Source organism: Amblyomma maculatum, unplaced genomic scaffold, assembly GCF_055883805.1.
Source record: "Amblyomma maculatum isolate TAMU_Amacu unplaced genomic scaffold, ASM5588380v1 scaffold_13, whole genome shotgun sequence".
NCBI classification, from domain to species: domain Eukaryota; kingdom Metazoa; phylum Arthropoda; class Arachnida; order Ixodida; family Ixodidae; genus Amblyomma; species Amblyomma maculatum.
Genome location: NW_028146738.1, coordinates 20,922,155 through 20,940,032, shown reverse-complemented (window position 1 = coordinate 20,940,032; position 17,878 = coordinate 20,922,155). Strand labels below are relative to the sequence as shown.

The following is a 17,878-nucleotide window of genomic DNA, read 5'->3' as shown; positions in this document are numbered from 1 at the left end:
AGCAGTAGTTCTCTCTTTTTTTTTTTTTTTTTTTTTTTTTGAGCTTTTAAAAGGTATCTTCACTGCTAGGCTAGAAAGCCAGTAGGAGATACCAGTTTTTTAATCACCTTAATTAAAAAGGGAGTGCAGACAGGCAGTTTGGGTCATTGAAAAAGAAAGGGAACTGAAAGAGCTGAATGGAATACAGATAGCAAAGAGGAGCAAATTTTCATAAAACTGGGAACCAGGACTTGCATGTTCAATATTTATGGGCAATCACATGCAGTATGTACCATATAAATGTGTGAAGGGCCACACTTTTCTGTCCAGATGAGGCCAGTTTTTGGGGTGTGGCCCGTGCATGCAACACACGAAAAAAAATTTCACTTACAGTAAAACCTTGTTTATCCAGATCTCGGAAATTCGGTTGACTCGGACTTGCTGCACAGTCCCGGCAAAAATGTGTGTAGTTCTTTGGTGTTAAAAGCTTGTTAACTCGGAAGCATTTGGTTGCAATCCGGTTAACTCTGACGTCAATCTCCGAAAGAGCTCGGCGACCCGGAGGTTCGACAACCCCTTGCCGAGCGACGGAGAAGCTGCGGAGAGTCTGGCAAACGGGAACAAGGCGAGCAACGGCGCGGAAAATGTGGTGGCGATAGGTGGAGCTAGTCATCACTTGCTGCAAAGAAGTAAACACTATCATCATCATCGTCATACTAAGAAGCATCCAGTAATCCACTGAACGCTACGAAGGATGACTGGGCGGCTTTACTTTTCTGCTTTCTTTGTCTTGTGTTGGCGTGTCGGCCCACGTTGCGTGCAAACAGGTGCCCATTGCGTTTGTCATCTGCGCTGGTGCATTATCACTGCCGTCACGCTCTGCGATTATGGCAGCCGCCACCTCAGCGAAACGGCAGCAGCAGCCGCCAAATGATTTGGAAACGAAGGTGAGGATACTGAAGGAAGTTGGCGAAGGTGGTTCTCGGCAAGAGATAATGAAAAAATATGGAGTGAAAAGTCTCACATTAAGCGACTACATGAAGAACAAAAAAAAAAATTGGAAGCATTTGACAGTGGCAAATTCAGTGGAGAAAGAAAAAGGCTGAGGACAGCAGCACACCCGGAACTGGAGACAGCACTGCTGCGATGGATCGCAGGTATGCGTAATGGACAGTTTCCATTGAGCAGACCGCTGATCTGTCAGTAGGCTGAAAGATATGCATTCAAATTGCACATCGACTCTTTCAGTGCGTCAAGGGTGGTTCCAGAAGAGGGCATGTGTCTGTCGTTCACGTGTTTCGTCTCCCCTAGCGCTGTTTTACTCTATTCTCAAGGGTGGTTTGCGTGTTTTAAAGAATGGCATGGGTTGACCTTTCGAAACATGTGCAGAGAGAAGGCAGTGGTGGATGAGCGTTGCATCACAGATTGGATGACGAACCGAGCTTCCCCAATATGTACAGTCAAATCTCGATATAACGAATCCCGCGGGACCGCAAAAAATCATTCGTTATTTTGAAATAATGTTGTAATGAAAAAATCTGCGATTATAAGCCAGTGGTTAAACCTAGGTATGAAAATGACGTACCTTGGCAGTAGGCACGTGTGTAGACAAGCAAAACCTCAAGTGAAAAGGTTGCACTAACTCCAAAGCTGATTTATTTGAAGAAATCCATTATTTTCTTCTGCCGCGTGCAGCAAACACGACCGCGCACTACATTACACCACTACAGCACATACACTTTCTGCTTTCCGCAACACCTCGTCGCGTGCGTGATTGCACCGAGCGATGAAAGTACGGATTTTGTCCATGTGAAAAAGAAAAAGGAAAGAAAATCTGAGTTTTTTATGACCCCATCTTCAATGCTCCCTGAGCTTTGAAAATCTTGTCTCGGTCTTTCATAATGATCGCGGCAGTCGATGGGGCAATGCTAGCTGTCTGTAGAGGCCGAATCGCTTTTTCCCTGTGTCGATTTCTTGCAGTGAAAGCAGCTGCGTTCATATCTTCTTGGCACTTCGCTGGCTAATATCATCGCCAATCTCGCACAAACTTCGCAATAAGATAATCAGCGGCAAAAAAAAAATACCGTCCCGAACGCACGAACGACCGAGTCACGTACGGCTACACGGCACACAACACAGGAAGAAAAAAAACGCAGGCAGCTAGGCCTGCTGGCTACTGCGTAATAAACCATAGCTTCATGGTGGCGCTAGGAGCTGGTCCTAGATGTCCTGATGATGATAGCTACAGCCCACGGACCATACACACAGAAATGGCGGTTTCTGTTTCGTTTCACGCGAGAGTTGCAAGCTGCGGTGCTGTTAATTTTAGCCAAATTCGTAATACTGATGTTCCAAAATTATAGAACAAGAAATAAAATACGTTCGTTATTCTGAAATATACGCTATTTTGAAATTCGTAATTCTGAAATAGTTTTACATTGAAAACATGGCAAATCTGCCGGGGATTCTTAAAAAATTCGTTAATTTGAAAAGTTCGTTAATGTGGTGTTCATAGTAACGAAATTTCACTGTACCTGGCTTGCTACGAACAAGCAGATATCTTCAATGCCGACGAAACAGCCCTTTTTTTTTTTTTCAAGGCCTTGCCGGACAAGACAGTCACATTCAATGGGTGGCCCATGCGTTGGAGGCAAGAGAAGCAAAGAAAGGGTCACTGTGCTTCTAAGCAACAAAAACGTTGGGCACGGAGCGCCTACCACTTCTAGTAATTGGGAAGGCAAAGCAACCGAGGGGCTTCAAAATCATCCGCTGTCTGCTTGTGGACTATAAATCTAACAAAAAGGCCTGGATGAACTCTGATATTTTCCAAGCTTGAATGCGGCAGCTCGACCGCCGCTTCTCTGCTAAAAACCGCAAGGTTTTGTTTGTGGTGGATAACTGCAGTGCACACACTAGTGTGACTGGGCTGCAGTGCATCGAACTCTTATTTCTGCCTCCAAATAAGGCGGCTGCTCTGCAGCCACCGGATCAGGGCATTATTCAACATGTCAAAACCAAGTACCGGCGACATGTCATGGACATGGAACGGCTGCTGCTCTGCAAAGAGGCAGGTCGAGTATACGACTTAAACCTCCTCAGCGCGATCCATATTTTAGTACATGTGTGGAGCAGCATGTCGGCGGAGGTAATAGTGAACTCCTTCCGACACAGCGGGTTTGTCCACCTTGACGACCGTGATTTACCTCCCGAGGCCATTCCAGAAGACATTGAAGGAATGGACGACGAAGTGGATGAGAGCCGGTTGGAGTTTCTCCTTCCTCCCGACGTCCAGCTTGCAGGCTACGTTGCAATAGACGACTGTGTTGCTTTTTCTGGCATACTAACTGATGTCATATCCGAAGTGCTTGATGGCGATGAAAATGACTGTTCTGATGATGACTGTCACGACCAGCCGTCGCGATGCCTTACAGTGAAGGAGGCCGCTGATGCTCTCGCTGTACTCGAGGAATCCTGTGTCGCAGCTCATGTCAGCGTGCGCTCAATCACCTGATGGGGTTAAAGAAAATAGTTATAGCACAGACTCCGGCGATAAAGCAAACCAGAATAACGCAGTTTTTCGTGAAATAAAGGTATGTGTATGTCCAGTGCATTTTTCTGTTTTCATGGTAAAATAGATAATCCGGAATTCGGATAACTCTGACATTTTTGCGGGTCCCTTGCAATCCGGATTAACGAGGTTTTACTGTAAAAACATACCAGTCAATGAATGTGCGTTGTTTATTTACCATTTAATCGTCACTCATGGAGTCTTCCGATTCAGAGCTGGTGCTGTGCTCTGATGCACGTTCACTCTACAAGTAGTCTTCAGTCCCGTCTAAACAGTTTGAAATACTGGTCACCTTGAAACTATGGGATACAATGTTCATAGAAACTGAGTTCTACGTGGACGAAATCCAGTCAAGCAGAGTCTAGGGCGGTGCCCTCTTGAGTCGCCCGGTCAGAGTTTAGTCGTGATTGCAGTTTGCCATTCATTCTGAGCACTGCCTTCGGAATTCAACCTTTAAAGGCCGATAGATGCTGACGTCCAGAGGTTGCAGCATGCTGGTGAGCTTGCCCGTGATAACTGTAATGTCTGTACACTACCAGTACTCACGTGCCTTTGACAGTCTCTGAACAAAGCCAGTGTGGCCGGGGCTGGCGATACAAATTCCGATATAGATTGCAGAAGCTCGCGGCAGAGGGACAATGATGATGACCTACGACTTCGGGCATCACGTGGGTCGTGAAATGTTTGGGTGTGACCCTTAGATTTTTTTAGAAATATTTGCTTCGGGAAATGAGGGCACGGTTACACTTGTTTGTATGGTATTTTCAAAAGTGCTTTTCAGCTTCGAACTTCAGTGCTCTAAATGTGCAAGCTATACTGCTATTTCAAGCTGTAAAAGAACCTTTAGTGTAACTCTATCATTGAGGTTTGAGATATGTTTTTTGTTTTGTTTTGTTTTTACAATTTTTAGCATTTGCAGTGTTGCAGGAAAAACTTGGTCTTATATGTTCCATATTTATTATTTTTTACGACACTTGGGTAGTTCATTAAAGCTTAGGATTAGTAGTCATTTAGGATTATGTATTTGTTTGAACTTCCATATTGAATTTTTTGCGGTGAAGTTGAGTATGCTGTAACAAGTGTTCAAATTGGCGTAGAATGTCCATTGTCATATTGAATGAACACCTTGACAATTTATATAATTTTTATGTACTGATCATCACTGCTTTACTGCTGTAAAAAAAAAAAAATGTTCAATTGAAATTGAGTTTGTAGTAGTTTGACACATCAAAATGCATAAACTGAACTAATTTCATTACTATGGATGAAGAAAGGTCACAGAGGCTTCCCTTTGAATATCTTGAGCTTATTTTTTCTTACTAGCTGTCATTGTAGATTCCAGGTGAACCATTATTTTGCCGTGTAGAACTGTACGGCTGACTGCAGGCATAACGCGAATGGTCAGCAGTGTGGATTGGACTGATATCAGTGCCATGAAGCGATAGGTAACAGGTGAGAGACGTGCTGACGGGTATGTTTGTGGTGGTGGATGATAGCTGGTGTTCAGTTCAATTTGACCTTTTTTTTTTCTTTTTTTTTTTTTTTTTTTCTATGCCCGATCACCACGTAGGCACTGTGCGGATGAAGAGGGCATTTCTTTGCAATGAGAAAACCACAACACATTGTCTGAGCGCGCAAGGCCGCAACCACAAACAAGATACGAAAAAATGCCCTCTTCGTGAGCGCTCTGTTTATGCAGCGATTAGGCACAGGCAAAAAAACCTAAAGTCAAACTGTGCACCTGCTATTGTCGCTCGTCTCAAACATAGAGCATTGTCTCCGATCTGGCTACGAATGCTTTGTGGCGCTGGTTTGTCCAAGCCATGCTGTCAATCATTCAGATCAAGTCTGTCAATGCCAAGTGTAATGCTGAAGTTCTTTGCCAGGCACAATGCTTGTGTGTTCAGCTGGGTTCGATCCCCAGTGCAGCAGTACCCACCAGACATACAGTGGCTGTAGTCTTTCCCTCTGGCGTTGTGCTCGCTATGCTATAAAAATTGGTTTTCGACCCCTTCCCTCCCTCCCTTCCCACCCCACATTTTGTAAAAACTGAATACCCCGTGCCATGGCGCTCTGTGGTTAAGTGTCCATGTACTGTTAAAATTCATCATGAGTGGCTAAATATGTGCTTGTTCAAATAATTGATAAACTCCCTGGGTGAGCTCTTAGTCCAAGGCAGCAGTACAGTAAAATCTCGTCAATTCAGATAATTAGAACTAGCTGCATGGTCTCTGCCAAGGCTCATTTAAGTCTATGGCATCAGATGCTTGTTTACTCAGACATAGGCAGACTAGCACCAGATACTGTCCATGGCCTATTTTTTTGACTCACTACGGACTGTGAAAAAGTTCGAAAAAATCACATTTTTTAGAAAAAATGACTTTACATGAACTTCTACATGAACCATGGAGGAAGGGGTCAGTAGTCCAGTCTGACATTTGACGGTCTCGCGGCGCAATGTTTATACATACAACAGGTGTCGATCAGCATTCGATGGGTGTACTGCTGTCGGCACCTCGCGGGTGAACATGCCGGCTTTGGCAAGGTTATGTTATGTCGGGGCAAGACCATTGAAGTCCATAGTCAGTCGTCTTGAATTTCACGGAACAGTAGTGCCCATGCACCTCGGGCATGCACTTTACGGCAGGCACAATGACGATTGGGAGACCCCATTGTCAAAATAATAGCCCAGCAGCATAGTTTGTTTTGCTTCTCTTAAATTCACACCATTGCGCTGTGGCCATTGGGCATGCACGCAGTTAAAGAGCCTAAGCATATTTATCTCTTGCTTGTCCACACCATCCTTGAAGTCAAGCATCCTGAAAACTTGATAAGGTCTTTTATGAAGAAGCACCACTGCTACTCTGCGCTGCAAAAAGTGTCACAGAGGCGTTTGAGACTTGGAAGCAATTCTCCATTCCCAACAGTGTATGCAAAGCATAGGACTTCACAAAAAAAAAAAGTTTTAGCATACTTAAGGCAAGTAAAATGTGCGAAAGGTTCTGCGCATGCATGGAACTTGATGGAGACTATGTGCAGTGCACAGCTTGCGAGTGTGTTGGTCTGCAAGTGCGGTGATTAGCTGCACTGGTGTTTAAACATTGTTAATTTGTCTTTTACTGTGCTAGATGACACTCTGGTCAGAAGTGCTTCAATGGCTTCTTTGGGTTCTAAAGATCCGGGTGGGCTCCTTCACCTTAAAGGCCCTAGTGGCAAAAGTGGAAAACTGTTACTGTATAGCAGTTCCCTGTGTGCTTGTAAAGAACACAAGGACTAAGACCTGTGCAGTGCCCATGAGACAGGGCTTTATAAAAAAGGGATGAATATTGCTTTAAAGACTGGTGCAGAATGGTACAAATGAAAGTGTAGTTTGACAAGAAAATTGTTCTGGGAGGAAGGATTGCCATTTGTTTGTGGAAGCCCGGAGGGATTATTGCTAGTGCTTGAGCATGCTCATATGTTGGTTGAGTGCACGTTTGTTTGCATTACAGTAAGTGGTACAATGTAGGCCAAGCATGAATGTGTAGTGCCCGCATGCATGTTGCAAGTCAAAGAAGATGGTGGTTGTGGTGTTAACACGGGTGTGCTTCACTGTGTGTGTGTGTGCGCGTGCGTGCATGTGCGGGTCTGTGCATCCACACATGCATGCGCAGAGTATAGACAAATCCTATATATTCCCTTTGGGCGCCAGTTTTTTAAGGGAATTTTTTTGTTTGTTTTTGTTTTGCACCATGCATGCTCAGTAGGCAAGGCAAAGTTCAAATATAAAAGATTATGCAAAAAATATTTATTTTATTCGCCCCAGCCGGGATAGCGCAGCGGTCAAGGCGCTCGACTACTGTGCCCAGGGAAGCGGGATCGAATCCCAGCCTCAGCGGCTGCGTTTCGATGGAGGCGAAATGGAGTGGCGTCCATGTGCTATGCAATGTCTGTGCACGTTAAAGGACCCCAGGTGGTCAAAATTTCTGGAGTCCTCCACTACGGCGTGTCTTATCTGAAGCACTTTTTCTATGTCTAAGATATTGAAATCTGGCATGCAGCATCTACATTTCCTTATTGACACATTCATTACAATGAATAGTATTATTAGGCATTGGTTTAGAGAGGCATGCAAAAATAAGAGCTGCTGGTTCGTCCCGCCATAAAACGCTGCGACGTCCATCTTTACTTTCTGTTTGCAAGCACATTTCTCTGTAGCAACAAGAGATGGCGCCACATACTTAACAGGGCAGGTCCAAATGCTACGGGTGTCAAATTCAAAGGCGGAAATTTGCACTCAGTGCAAAGATATAGGGGAATTTGGGTTGCGTCCACTACGTGGACGCAGCACCTGAAGGGGATATGAGCTGGTTGTTAGTGATCTCAGGTGTAGACAAAAATGTGGCATGCCTACACAGCACTAAACCATTTCAGATGTGTACGAATATTTTTAAGCGTGTGTGTTACTTGTACGAAGGCATGTCTTGCTTATTCATGGAGAGCAGTTGTGCACTTTTTCAACCTGTTCACCAAATTGGATTAGCAGGCAGAGCACTTTATCTGCTTCCTTCTGCTGCTATAGTTGCAGCAGAAGTAGCGGGTGACTGGGAAGCAGCTTTTTCATGTGGTGAACCTTTTAACGTGGTAGTATTAGATTGTTCTGCATGCTTTCTACGGAGGGGAAAAACAGGGTGCACATTAAACAACCCCACATCATAATTTCCCACATACGAGGTCTGTCCTGAAAGTAAGAGTAGTAGTGGTGTTGGGCGCATATGAGCACATTGGGAAACTGGTTTTGAGGGGGGGGGGGGGGGGGGGACTTTTCAGCTTCACAGTGTGCCAAGCTCAGTTGGCTTGGAGCAGTCAAAGCGAGTGGATGGGCTTGAGCATGTACCCGCTTCTTAGCGAGTCATGAAAACTGGAGCAAATGTAGGAACCATGATACCCCGTGAACTTTTGCAATACACTGATTAAATTGCCTACTGAGAAGGTGCTAGTCATGATCAAAGCAGTGGACTGTCTAAATGACAAAGCGTTAACAGACTGCCATGAAAGCATCCATCCAGCCCTATAATGATTGTGGGCATGTTTTACTGAAACCTGATTGGTGTTTTAGAGTGCATGTGATTGCAGAAGAGTTAAAGATGGCACAGTCATGAGGACACTGGAAAGCATCATTTTTGCTAAAATACACCCACAATATTTATCGGCATCCATAGCAGTCATCAACTGGCACTCTGACCGTTTTTGGGCTGGCTGTCCAAAAATCCTCGTTTGAACAGTCACTGTTAGCACATGGTGTCATTTCCTTGATCATGGCGAGTGCCCTGACAGGCCACTTCTCCAGTTTATTTCAAAATTTCACCACATATCGTGCAGCTCTTATGTTAGCTCCAGTTTCCGTGACACAGCTAAGAGTGATACACGCTCCAGTCCGTCCACTCGCTTCACCTATTCAAAGCCAACTGAACTAGTCACAATGGGAAAGGCAGGTTCCCCACTTTCCCCTGAAAACTGTTTCCCAATCATGCCCATAGGCATGCAACACAGCTAGCCTTATTAACTTGCAGGGCAGATCCTCTAGCCACAGTTGTTCAGGGATCCCCATAGTTCATAAAAGAGCCATTATTTTGCATGCACCAAAAAAGGGAGTTTGAACGTTTAAGTGCAAAATGTGAGTCAATTCTTACCCTGCGTTCCCCATTCTCGTCTGCCATTTCTCTCCCACTCTGCACCTTAATACAGTTTCCATCACTCAATCTCTTGGGGTGGTTTTCTTGGCACTGCCAGTTGTCTAGTGTATGCTTGTTTTGCTTCTAAAGTAGCCCACCATAGTGTAGCTGTTCTTTGAATTGGTTGCTTGTTAATCAGGATTGTACCCTAGCTTTACCACATGTGTAGCAGAAATTGGGCAAGCAGAACATAATATTGACCTTAGTAAAAGGCTAGTGCGCTCGGTTGCATTGGTACCGGAGCTTTACTGATTCCAAACATCTGACCAAAGCAATTTCGTGCTAAAAATAAGCGGTTCTTTGTATGCAGCTAAGGTATTAGCTGATAAAAATATTAGGCAACACTAGCAATATTGACTTGAGCAGGTGAAATTGAGAGCCACAATTGACTGCCTCAAGCATAGCCGACAATGTGGAAGTGAGCACAGATGGCCGGGGTCATGGTAGCGCCATTTAAGGAAGACTAGTAATGCAGAGGCCCGAGCTAAGTGCTATGTGAGGCATTGCCCTGCCACCTAAGATACTTAAAGGCCCACTGTCCACCCTCCGGTCGAAAATATTTTATTCCCCGGTGACTGTGAGACTTCGCCCCTAGAACGCAAGGCCGCAAAATGTTTTTGAAAAGAGTAACTAATAACGCAGTTACAGCCACCGCAATCACCCGATTCTGTCATGCCTCTCTCCTTCCGTTCCCTCGCAAAGGTTTTTCACTCTCCTGCCCGAGGTCGTCTAGCCTCCGCAAGACAAATTCCCCTTCCTCCTCCGCTGTTTGGCGGGAGGTGGGGCGTGGCACCCCGCGAGCACGGAAAAAAAAAAACGGCCGAGGGAGCGCGCGCCGCTGAATTCAGTTTGGCCGTCGCGAGGGAAAAGCGCGCAGCGAGCGGTAGACACCCATCCTTCTCCCGTCAGTCAGCGAGACGGACCAATGGACGTCGTTCGCGGTACGTACGTCATTACTGTGGCCTGTCGGGCCAGCGAAGGAAACGGGGAAGCTGGCTTCCTGGAGGAGAGCATGAGAGAGCTTTGAATTGCATTTTCGATGCTTTGCGGCGCGCGTGTCACTGTAGCATTTTGCACAGACTATCTCCGGTACCTGATCGAACGACTGGGCTCCTTTGCTTAAAAGGGCCTTCCCTGGACAGTGGCCCTTTAAAGCACCAAGGTGGTGGGAACTCTGCATAATTTCACCAAGCCTGCTTGCTGCATGGTGCCAGAAATTGGTCAGCTTGCACAATGCCTGGTGGAAGGGGCTGTTGCCGGTAGCAACAGGCAGGGCGCATGCAGTAATTTGTCTTATGACTGAAAAGGTTACGAAGATCAGCACAGCTGTGCACATTTTTTTTGTAGAGTTTTGAGAATGCCACACCCTGTTTGCTTTTGGAGCTTGCTGCATTTTTGCTCTTTGCCTCCATCTTTTTTTCAGTGGCATACCATTCTCAATGCTGTGCCTTTTCCCGGGCCTCGCGCTTCTGCCATAAGAGTATGGTACTGATACTGCCTACACACGTCACCTAGGTTACCACGAACTGGCTAGTGAACTCCCTTCTCACTTCTCTTAATTTATTTGAGTTGCATTTTTTTGCACATGTGCACCAAAAGCCTTCTAGATTTGAGTCATTCAACTTGTATGTAAATATAAACATTCAGTTAAGAACTAAACAGCCAAGCTAGGGTGAATATCCAGAATTGTGCTGCAAGACAAGAGACAATATTGACTTATCTACAAGTAAGGTGAGCAGATGCAATTGCTTCATCTAGGCAAAATTCTTATTGAGGTATTTGCTGTGTAGTTGTGTATCTGTGCCTGTGCACTTCCCCTCCTGTAAGGATTTAGTGCTTGCTTTTGTGTCAGCATATTTTTACTTGTCCATTAGACTGGCATGTCGTCTCAACAGTTGTGGACATGCACATTGTGCATGGCCACTTGTGACATGCACTGCATACATGTTACCCATGGTGGACTTGAAGAAATTTATGGACAGAGCCTGGAATTTCCAGGGGAATTTTGTGTACTTGGAGAAATATCGCCAAGTGAGAGAAAAACAAATTCCCTGCCTTGAATTTCGACACACCACCACGAGTGCCCAGCCTATAGTTTTGTTCACACTGGAGTGAAATCTTTTCACTTCGGATGTGTATAAAGCTTGGCAACCTGTCCATTTCAGCTGTGTTATTCTTGTCCGCCTAGTGAGTACTGTGTGTGATGGTTAGTCTATACTGGCTGCGAAACTGCTTGGTAAATTCAGGCTGATGCAGGTGCATAGCTCTAGCTGTGCTCTCCACCCCCCCCCCCCCCCCCCCCCCTTTTTTTTTTTGAATTTTTCAGGGGCACTGTGTCGTTCAATGTGTCATCAGAATTTATCTGGAAAGCTTATTCTCGAGCTGTATTATTATTGTTTTAATTGTGGTGGTTGCAAGTTCAGTAATCTTTTTTTGTGTGTGTGTTTATAGATTTTATACTGTATTCATTACAACTGGCCACTGCTTTCCTGCTTTTTCACTGGTCGGGGAGGGGGGTTGTACTAAATATTCGCGGAAAACACGAAGTCAATTTTGAAAAAAAAGTTGTTTGCTAGACATTCTATAAGGTAGCCTCATTAAGCGGTAACCGCACAAAGTGACTGGTCTCGGCGACAGAGAGGTGCATTTTCAGTGCTGTTCTGTTGCCACCGCCTTGTCATTTGGTCTAGGGGAATGCAGTTACGCTAGTACTCCGTTTGTGGTGTGCTACTACACTGCGATGCAGACTTGCATTGCAACCATGACTTTCCAGCTACACTATAGCCTTCCTTTTCCTTTATTACACTACCATTCTTTTACTGAACTGACTCGATGCGCTCATATGTGCATGAAGGAGACTAAGTGATAGCCTGCAGGTTCTTCCTTTACTCTATAGTGAACTAGAATAAGTATTCTAGTTCACTACTCTCTAATCGGATCGTAGAAAAACAAACTTCACTCGCAAAAAGAGCCAGAACTTGAGTACCCCAAAGCCTTCTGCGATTGGCTGTCTCGCGAGCTGCTTCTGGGCGGCATGTGAAATTTTCTAAAATCCCATAACCTGAGCGACAGCGACGAGTGGCACTGCTTTGGTGGCCCTCAGCCCACTGCGAGACGCTGTCGCAGAGTGTGTCACCTCATGCTGTTAGTGCTTTACGATGTGCAGACTCAAGATCTGAAACTTTCCCTGCGATTGTCGCAGGCAACTTAGTATTGCAATAGTTAATTGTTGCCCTGCCGTGGTGGCTGTGATTTGTGCGCTCGATACATAGCCATGAGATCTGGGCACGGTCCTGGTTAAGGGTTTCAGTGGAAGCAAAACACCAGGTGTTCTTGTGCTGTGTGCTGTCGGTGCACCCAAAAGAACTACAGGTAGGCGAGCTTATTCAAAGCCCTCCACTACAGTGGCCCTCATAGCCAGTCACTTTCAGGCGTTAACCATATACAGTCGCTGACCAATTTTTCGGGCCTTCATAGAGCCGAAAAAGCGCCCAGAAAACCAGGCTTCCAAAAAAAATGTCAATTCAGAAAAGGAGAAAGACGTTTGTTTCTTGAGAGCATTGTCCCCAGTGAGGCAAAGCATAGTAGCATCACTTTTTACATATGACGCGAAGGTAAAACTAGCATCTTGCAGAGATCAGAGGAAAATTTCAGTCATTACAATTAAGCATATGCACTGGTGTGTGATATTTGATGATTCAAATATTGCCTTTCACTGCCACCATTGAGGCCCACCCAACATTGCCAGAAAAAAGTTCTGATTGATGTGCATGATCTGACCAAATTTGGTTTCGAAAATGCTTATTTCACTATTCGTGTGGCCCATTCAAGAAGTTCTATGAAGCAACTCTGGTTGCATCTGTTTCAGTTATAATCATATGAATGGAAAAAATTGAGCCATACACTTCCATTATTCATGTCTGCCACCCAAAATTGTAGGGATGACTGCCTTTGTATCCCGAGAAAAGCATTGCAAAGCTTCGGTGTTAAGTTGAGCAACTTGAAGCCTAGAAAATCTATGGCCGCCTCCTTTTTATATATATATATAGTCTTCTTGAAAAGTTTAGAGGGTTCTGCATCTGAGCTGTGTAGTGAGCCCTTTAGTATTGATGGAAGTCTTCCTGTTGGAAAGAGCAGGATAGAAAGTGTTCTCATCTTCAGGATATTTTGAACACTGTGAATGCATTACCAGCCACACTGTGTGGCTCGAAAGCAAACCTCCTGGGCTCCAAACTTTTGACAGACTGTGCTTGTCTCCTGGCAGTCCTCTCATATAAATTTAAATATTTACCTAAGACCCACACACACTAGCCATTACCTTCATTTTAGGTCTGTGCCCCCTGATTGGAAAAAATATGCTGTTTCCTCGCTCCTTGATTGAATTGTCTTTCAGGCAGAAAAACAGGTGGGTGCATTGAGGATGTACATCATGGTAAACCATAATTTATTCATTTCGGGCTCTCCTGAACATGTGACACTTCGTACAGTAACAATTTGAATGTCCACCCTGCCGGGGTTGCGCAGTGGTTACGGCACTCGGCTACTGTTCTCAAGGATGCGGGATCGCATCCCGGCCTCGGCAGTAGCTTTTCGGTGGAGGCGAAAAGCAAGGCGCCCGTGTGCTGTGCCATGTCAGTGCACGTTAAAGAACCCCAGGTGGTCGAAATTTCCGGAGTCCTTCACTACGGCGTCTCTCATAGCCCGAGTTGCTTTGGGACGTTAATCCCCACAAACCAAACCAATTTGAATGTCCTACACAATCTGCCCCTGGTACCCACAAGAGGCTAAAGGTTAATAGGACTAAAGAATAATAAGCAGAAGACCAAGGAATGTTCAACAGCGTGGGAAAGGAACAGCAGTTAAAAATATAGTGAAGCACTGGAAGTGGTAGACAAATGTATCCTTAGGTAGTAACTGCAGATCCTGATCAAGAAAGGGAATACTAGGAGAATAAGATTGGAATGGAGGGCGTTTGAAATGTACTTGCAGAGCAGATTGTGTAGCAGTTTACTGGTATTACTAAAGATAAGTTGCATCTTAATGGTACTCACCTATGGGGCTGAAGTGTGGAAAAGGGTTCTGAAGTCGAGGACAACACAGAGCTATGAAATGGAAAATGGTAGGTGTTAACATTACGAGATGGGAAGCGTGCAGAGGGTTCAGAGAAATAATTCTTGTTACTGTCATTCCAGTAAAAATTGAGAAGAAATGGGCAGGGTGTGTAGTGCGAAAAGTATAACCAATGGTCAAAAAGTATACAAAGGGAAGGAAAGCGTAGGAGGCGACTACAGAAAGTCAGGCAGGTGGATGAAGTCAAGAAGTTCGCAGGGGTCATGTGGACAGCTAGCACAGGACTGGGTTAATTGGAGAAAAATAGGAGAGGCCTTTGCCCAGCAGTGGATATAGTCTGGATGATGACCCAGGAAAGAGCTGCTATTTTATATTTTATAGGCGTTAGTGTGGCACTGGTGTCGTGTATATTATACTCTTATGACAGACCACATATGTCAGCTCAAAAAAGCTGGAGTTCAGTCGAGGGTGAACTGAAATTTCTAGGTTTATGCAATTTCTTAGTCCAGACTGTGCTAATCTATATTGTAGACTCAGGACACTGTGAAGATTACCAGGTTCATGTCGGAAACCGGCGTGCTGGTCAAGGTGCATTTACCGAGCACTCGATATCAGCCAAACACAATACAAACCGGGCAGAGGTACATGTAATTGCAAAACCACTGAACAAATGTGGCTTCATTTTGTCATTGATGCATATGCCTAACGGTGAAAAAGCTCCTCTATCCTGCTCCATCTTGCTCCAAAACTCAATGTCTAGTATTTAATAAATCTAGTAGAACATGGTTTTCCATTACAGTGGACCGTAATGGTATTGCCTACAAAAAATATTTAATGCATTAATGGTACTGTTTGAACATTTCACATTTAAATGCATCGAATTAAAATACCGAAGAGTTTTTAAAGTTGATGTTCAGTTATGAAGTGTAGAATCAAGCATTCCATTTTCTGCTGTTCTGTTTGTTACAAATTGTTGCTCTGGTCAGACGTGTTGTTTTTAGGATCTAAACATATTTTGGCTGTTTGTCATCTCTTGTCGGAGATGCTTGCGCAGTCGGCCAGATATTGAATGTCTAATAAAAAGTGCCCCAATTAGATATTAAGGCGAAAGCCTTTAATGGCTCTTGCTGTCATACAGTGTGTCCCGCTTTTGCGGCGGTCTGATTGGCGGAGGTGGGATGCGTCTCTGCCGTCTGCAATGCCACACTTGAACGCCATGCGACAGGAGCGATGGTGTACCGTCCAAACTCTTACTTGCCGGAGAAAGTTTGATAGATACTGCGCCTTTCCTTTCCTGTAAACCAATTATAATTATATATAGCACTGCAACTAATGCAGACAAGAGGCTAGCAATGGGAGGCAAATGATCGGAGATGGAGGGTAGGCTTTCGCCATTCTCCTCTTAAGGGACATCTAAGGGACCCTCTCATTTTTTTCTCAAGTAGCAGAAATTGCCATTATTAAGTGTTTGAGCCTAAAAACTGGCTCAAAAACTCTCATTGCTCCAAAATGCTCGAGCCTGCTTCCACCTGTTAACCTCACTGCATAAATTTGTCTACTGCACGGTTTGTGTATGTGTATTACTTGAAAAGTGATGCTACATTATGCCTCGCATTACTGGTTCTTGTGGGGGAGCTGAAATGTTCCATCTCCTTGCTTTTGGTCAGCACCATTTGTGTGTGTCAGCTTGTTTACAAAAATTGCACGTCACTAAAGGCAGGTGATTAAGGTTAAGTGCCAGGCCAGTGCTCACACATGGATATAAAGTGGGGGGAAAAGCAATCATGGAGCAGTTTTTCATTCCTACTGCAGCATTATGATGGTGACTAGAGAATAGTTAAGTTTGTACTAGGTGTCACTTTAAGATAACTTGTTAAAAATGTTGTGAATATTGTCTGTGAGGCTGTTACTGCTGTCGTGTAAATGGAACAGTTAGCTAGCTGCCTGTGGCATACTTGTGTGTAATGGAGATGTTAGTTACTGGTTTTGCAAACCATTTTTCTTGCTTGTGATACATTGTCATTCTACTAAATGCCATTTCAACTGAAAGCTACTAGCACAATTCAAAACCAGCTCACATTTTCAATTAGTGGTAATGTGTTAGGGCAAATGCAATTGCATATAACATGCATTTATATTGGCTGGGTTCTGACCTTGTAGTTTTGGTGTATAAATAGAACTTCTCAGGTTTAGCAATTTGTCTCTGCCATTGGTAAGAGTGCAGTTCTGCTGAGTGGCAGAGGGGCTTAGATTAACAAGCAGTTTCAACATTGCAAGGAATGCATTGGAAGGATTGCTAGGCTGTCATGCCACTTGTTTCAAAGGGATGGTGTGTCCTTGTCAAAAACTTTTACTTATCCTGCATACTTTGTGCATGCCACATATAATGAAAGGGCAATCTGTCCATTTTGTTCGTTTCACCTGTACATTGGACTCATGCAAAAGGAACAAATAATCGACACCTAGAAAAGGTTGGGGGTTTTTGCTGTTGACAAATTAGAAATAAAAATGCAATTATGGAAATTGTAATTTAGAATTAGAAGGGGTCATGGGTTTGGGTCCCATTGGCAGCATGTTTTTATTTTTCTCATTTCAAATTGGTTATCCCCATTATCAACAAAGTGCTCTCCTTGATGTCTATTGGCTTCCTGTGTGTTATGACCAGCATATTTTCCCATCATTTGTGTATTTTACATTGGAGGTAGTTGCAGTTACTTGAGTTGTTTACGATTCCGTGACACTTTTCTTTTTGCATACTTTCTTTTGTAGTGCTGCTGTCCATTTGCTCTCTGCTGTGCGACCCCAACCCTGATGATCCCCTGGTTCCCGAGATAGCCAAGATCTACAAGACTGACAGGGAGAAGTACAATGACTTAGCAAAGGAGTGGACCCGGAAGTACGCCATGTGACTCTTAAGATAATTTTCCCGGCCTTTATTTTATTTTTCAACATTCTTTGTATCCCCTACTCAAGGGGCTTAAAAAAACCCTATGGTAGTGCAAAAGAGAACGTCAGCCACTGCTTTGGAAGTCTGTGCTTTGTGTAAATAAAGTCATCTTTTACAGTTGCCTGTTTTTATTCCTATGTTGTCTGCTGAATTAACTGCAGCCATATCGGTAAGCCGTTTTGTTACAGCAGTGTGTGGGAATTCATTGCATTGAATTCATTCGCAGCACATAGCGTGCACTGCTGACTTCTATTCAGGTTCTTGCACTTCTTAAGCGTATTTTAGCCATGGAAAATTCTATTTCTGTGTACAAGACGCAGCTCTTATATTTGCAGGCTTTGAACAATGAGTTAGAATACAGGACGCGCCTCAATTTCCCAGTTACTCCAATAAGAAAAATGTCTAACCTCCTCGTACTGTTGCAAACCGGTTCCGAAAGCTGCCGCTTCCACACCAAGCTAGTTAGCAGTGAGTGTGGCGGCGTCCAGCAGTGCAAACGATTGGCTTGTTTTCGCAGTGTGGACGAGCTGGATGGTTAGATGGAAATGACTTGCGCAGCGGCTGTTGCCCGCGAAGGAGATGACGTAAGCAGAATAAGAG

The 17,878-nt window shown here is 44.4% G+C and overlaps 1 protein-coding gene across 1 annotated transcript in view; it reads left to right on the top strand.

Moving 5' to 3' along the window:
• LOC146172328 (ubiquitin-conjugating enzyme E2-17 kDa) overlaps positions 1-17,398 on the top strand; it is a 30,518-nt gene extending 13,120 nt beyond the window's left edge. The window contains exon 6 of the mRNA XM_084585748.1: positions 17,101-17,398. Coding sequence (XP_084441874.1) covers positions 17,101-17,240 — 140 coding nt within the window. The 3' untranslated portion in view covers positions 17,241-17,398. The remainder of the gene's footprint in view (positions 1-17,100) is intronic.
• Positions 17,399-17,878: the final 480 nt, after the last annotated feature.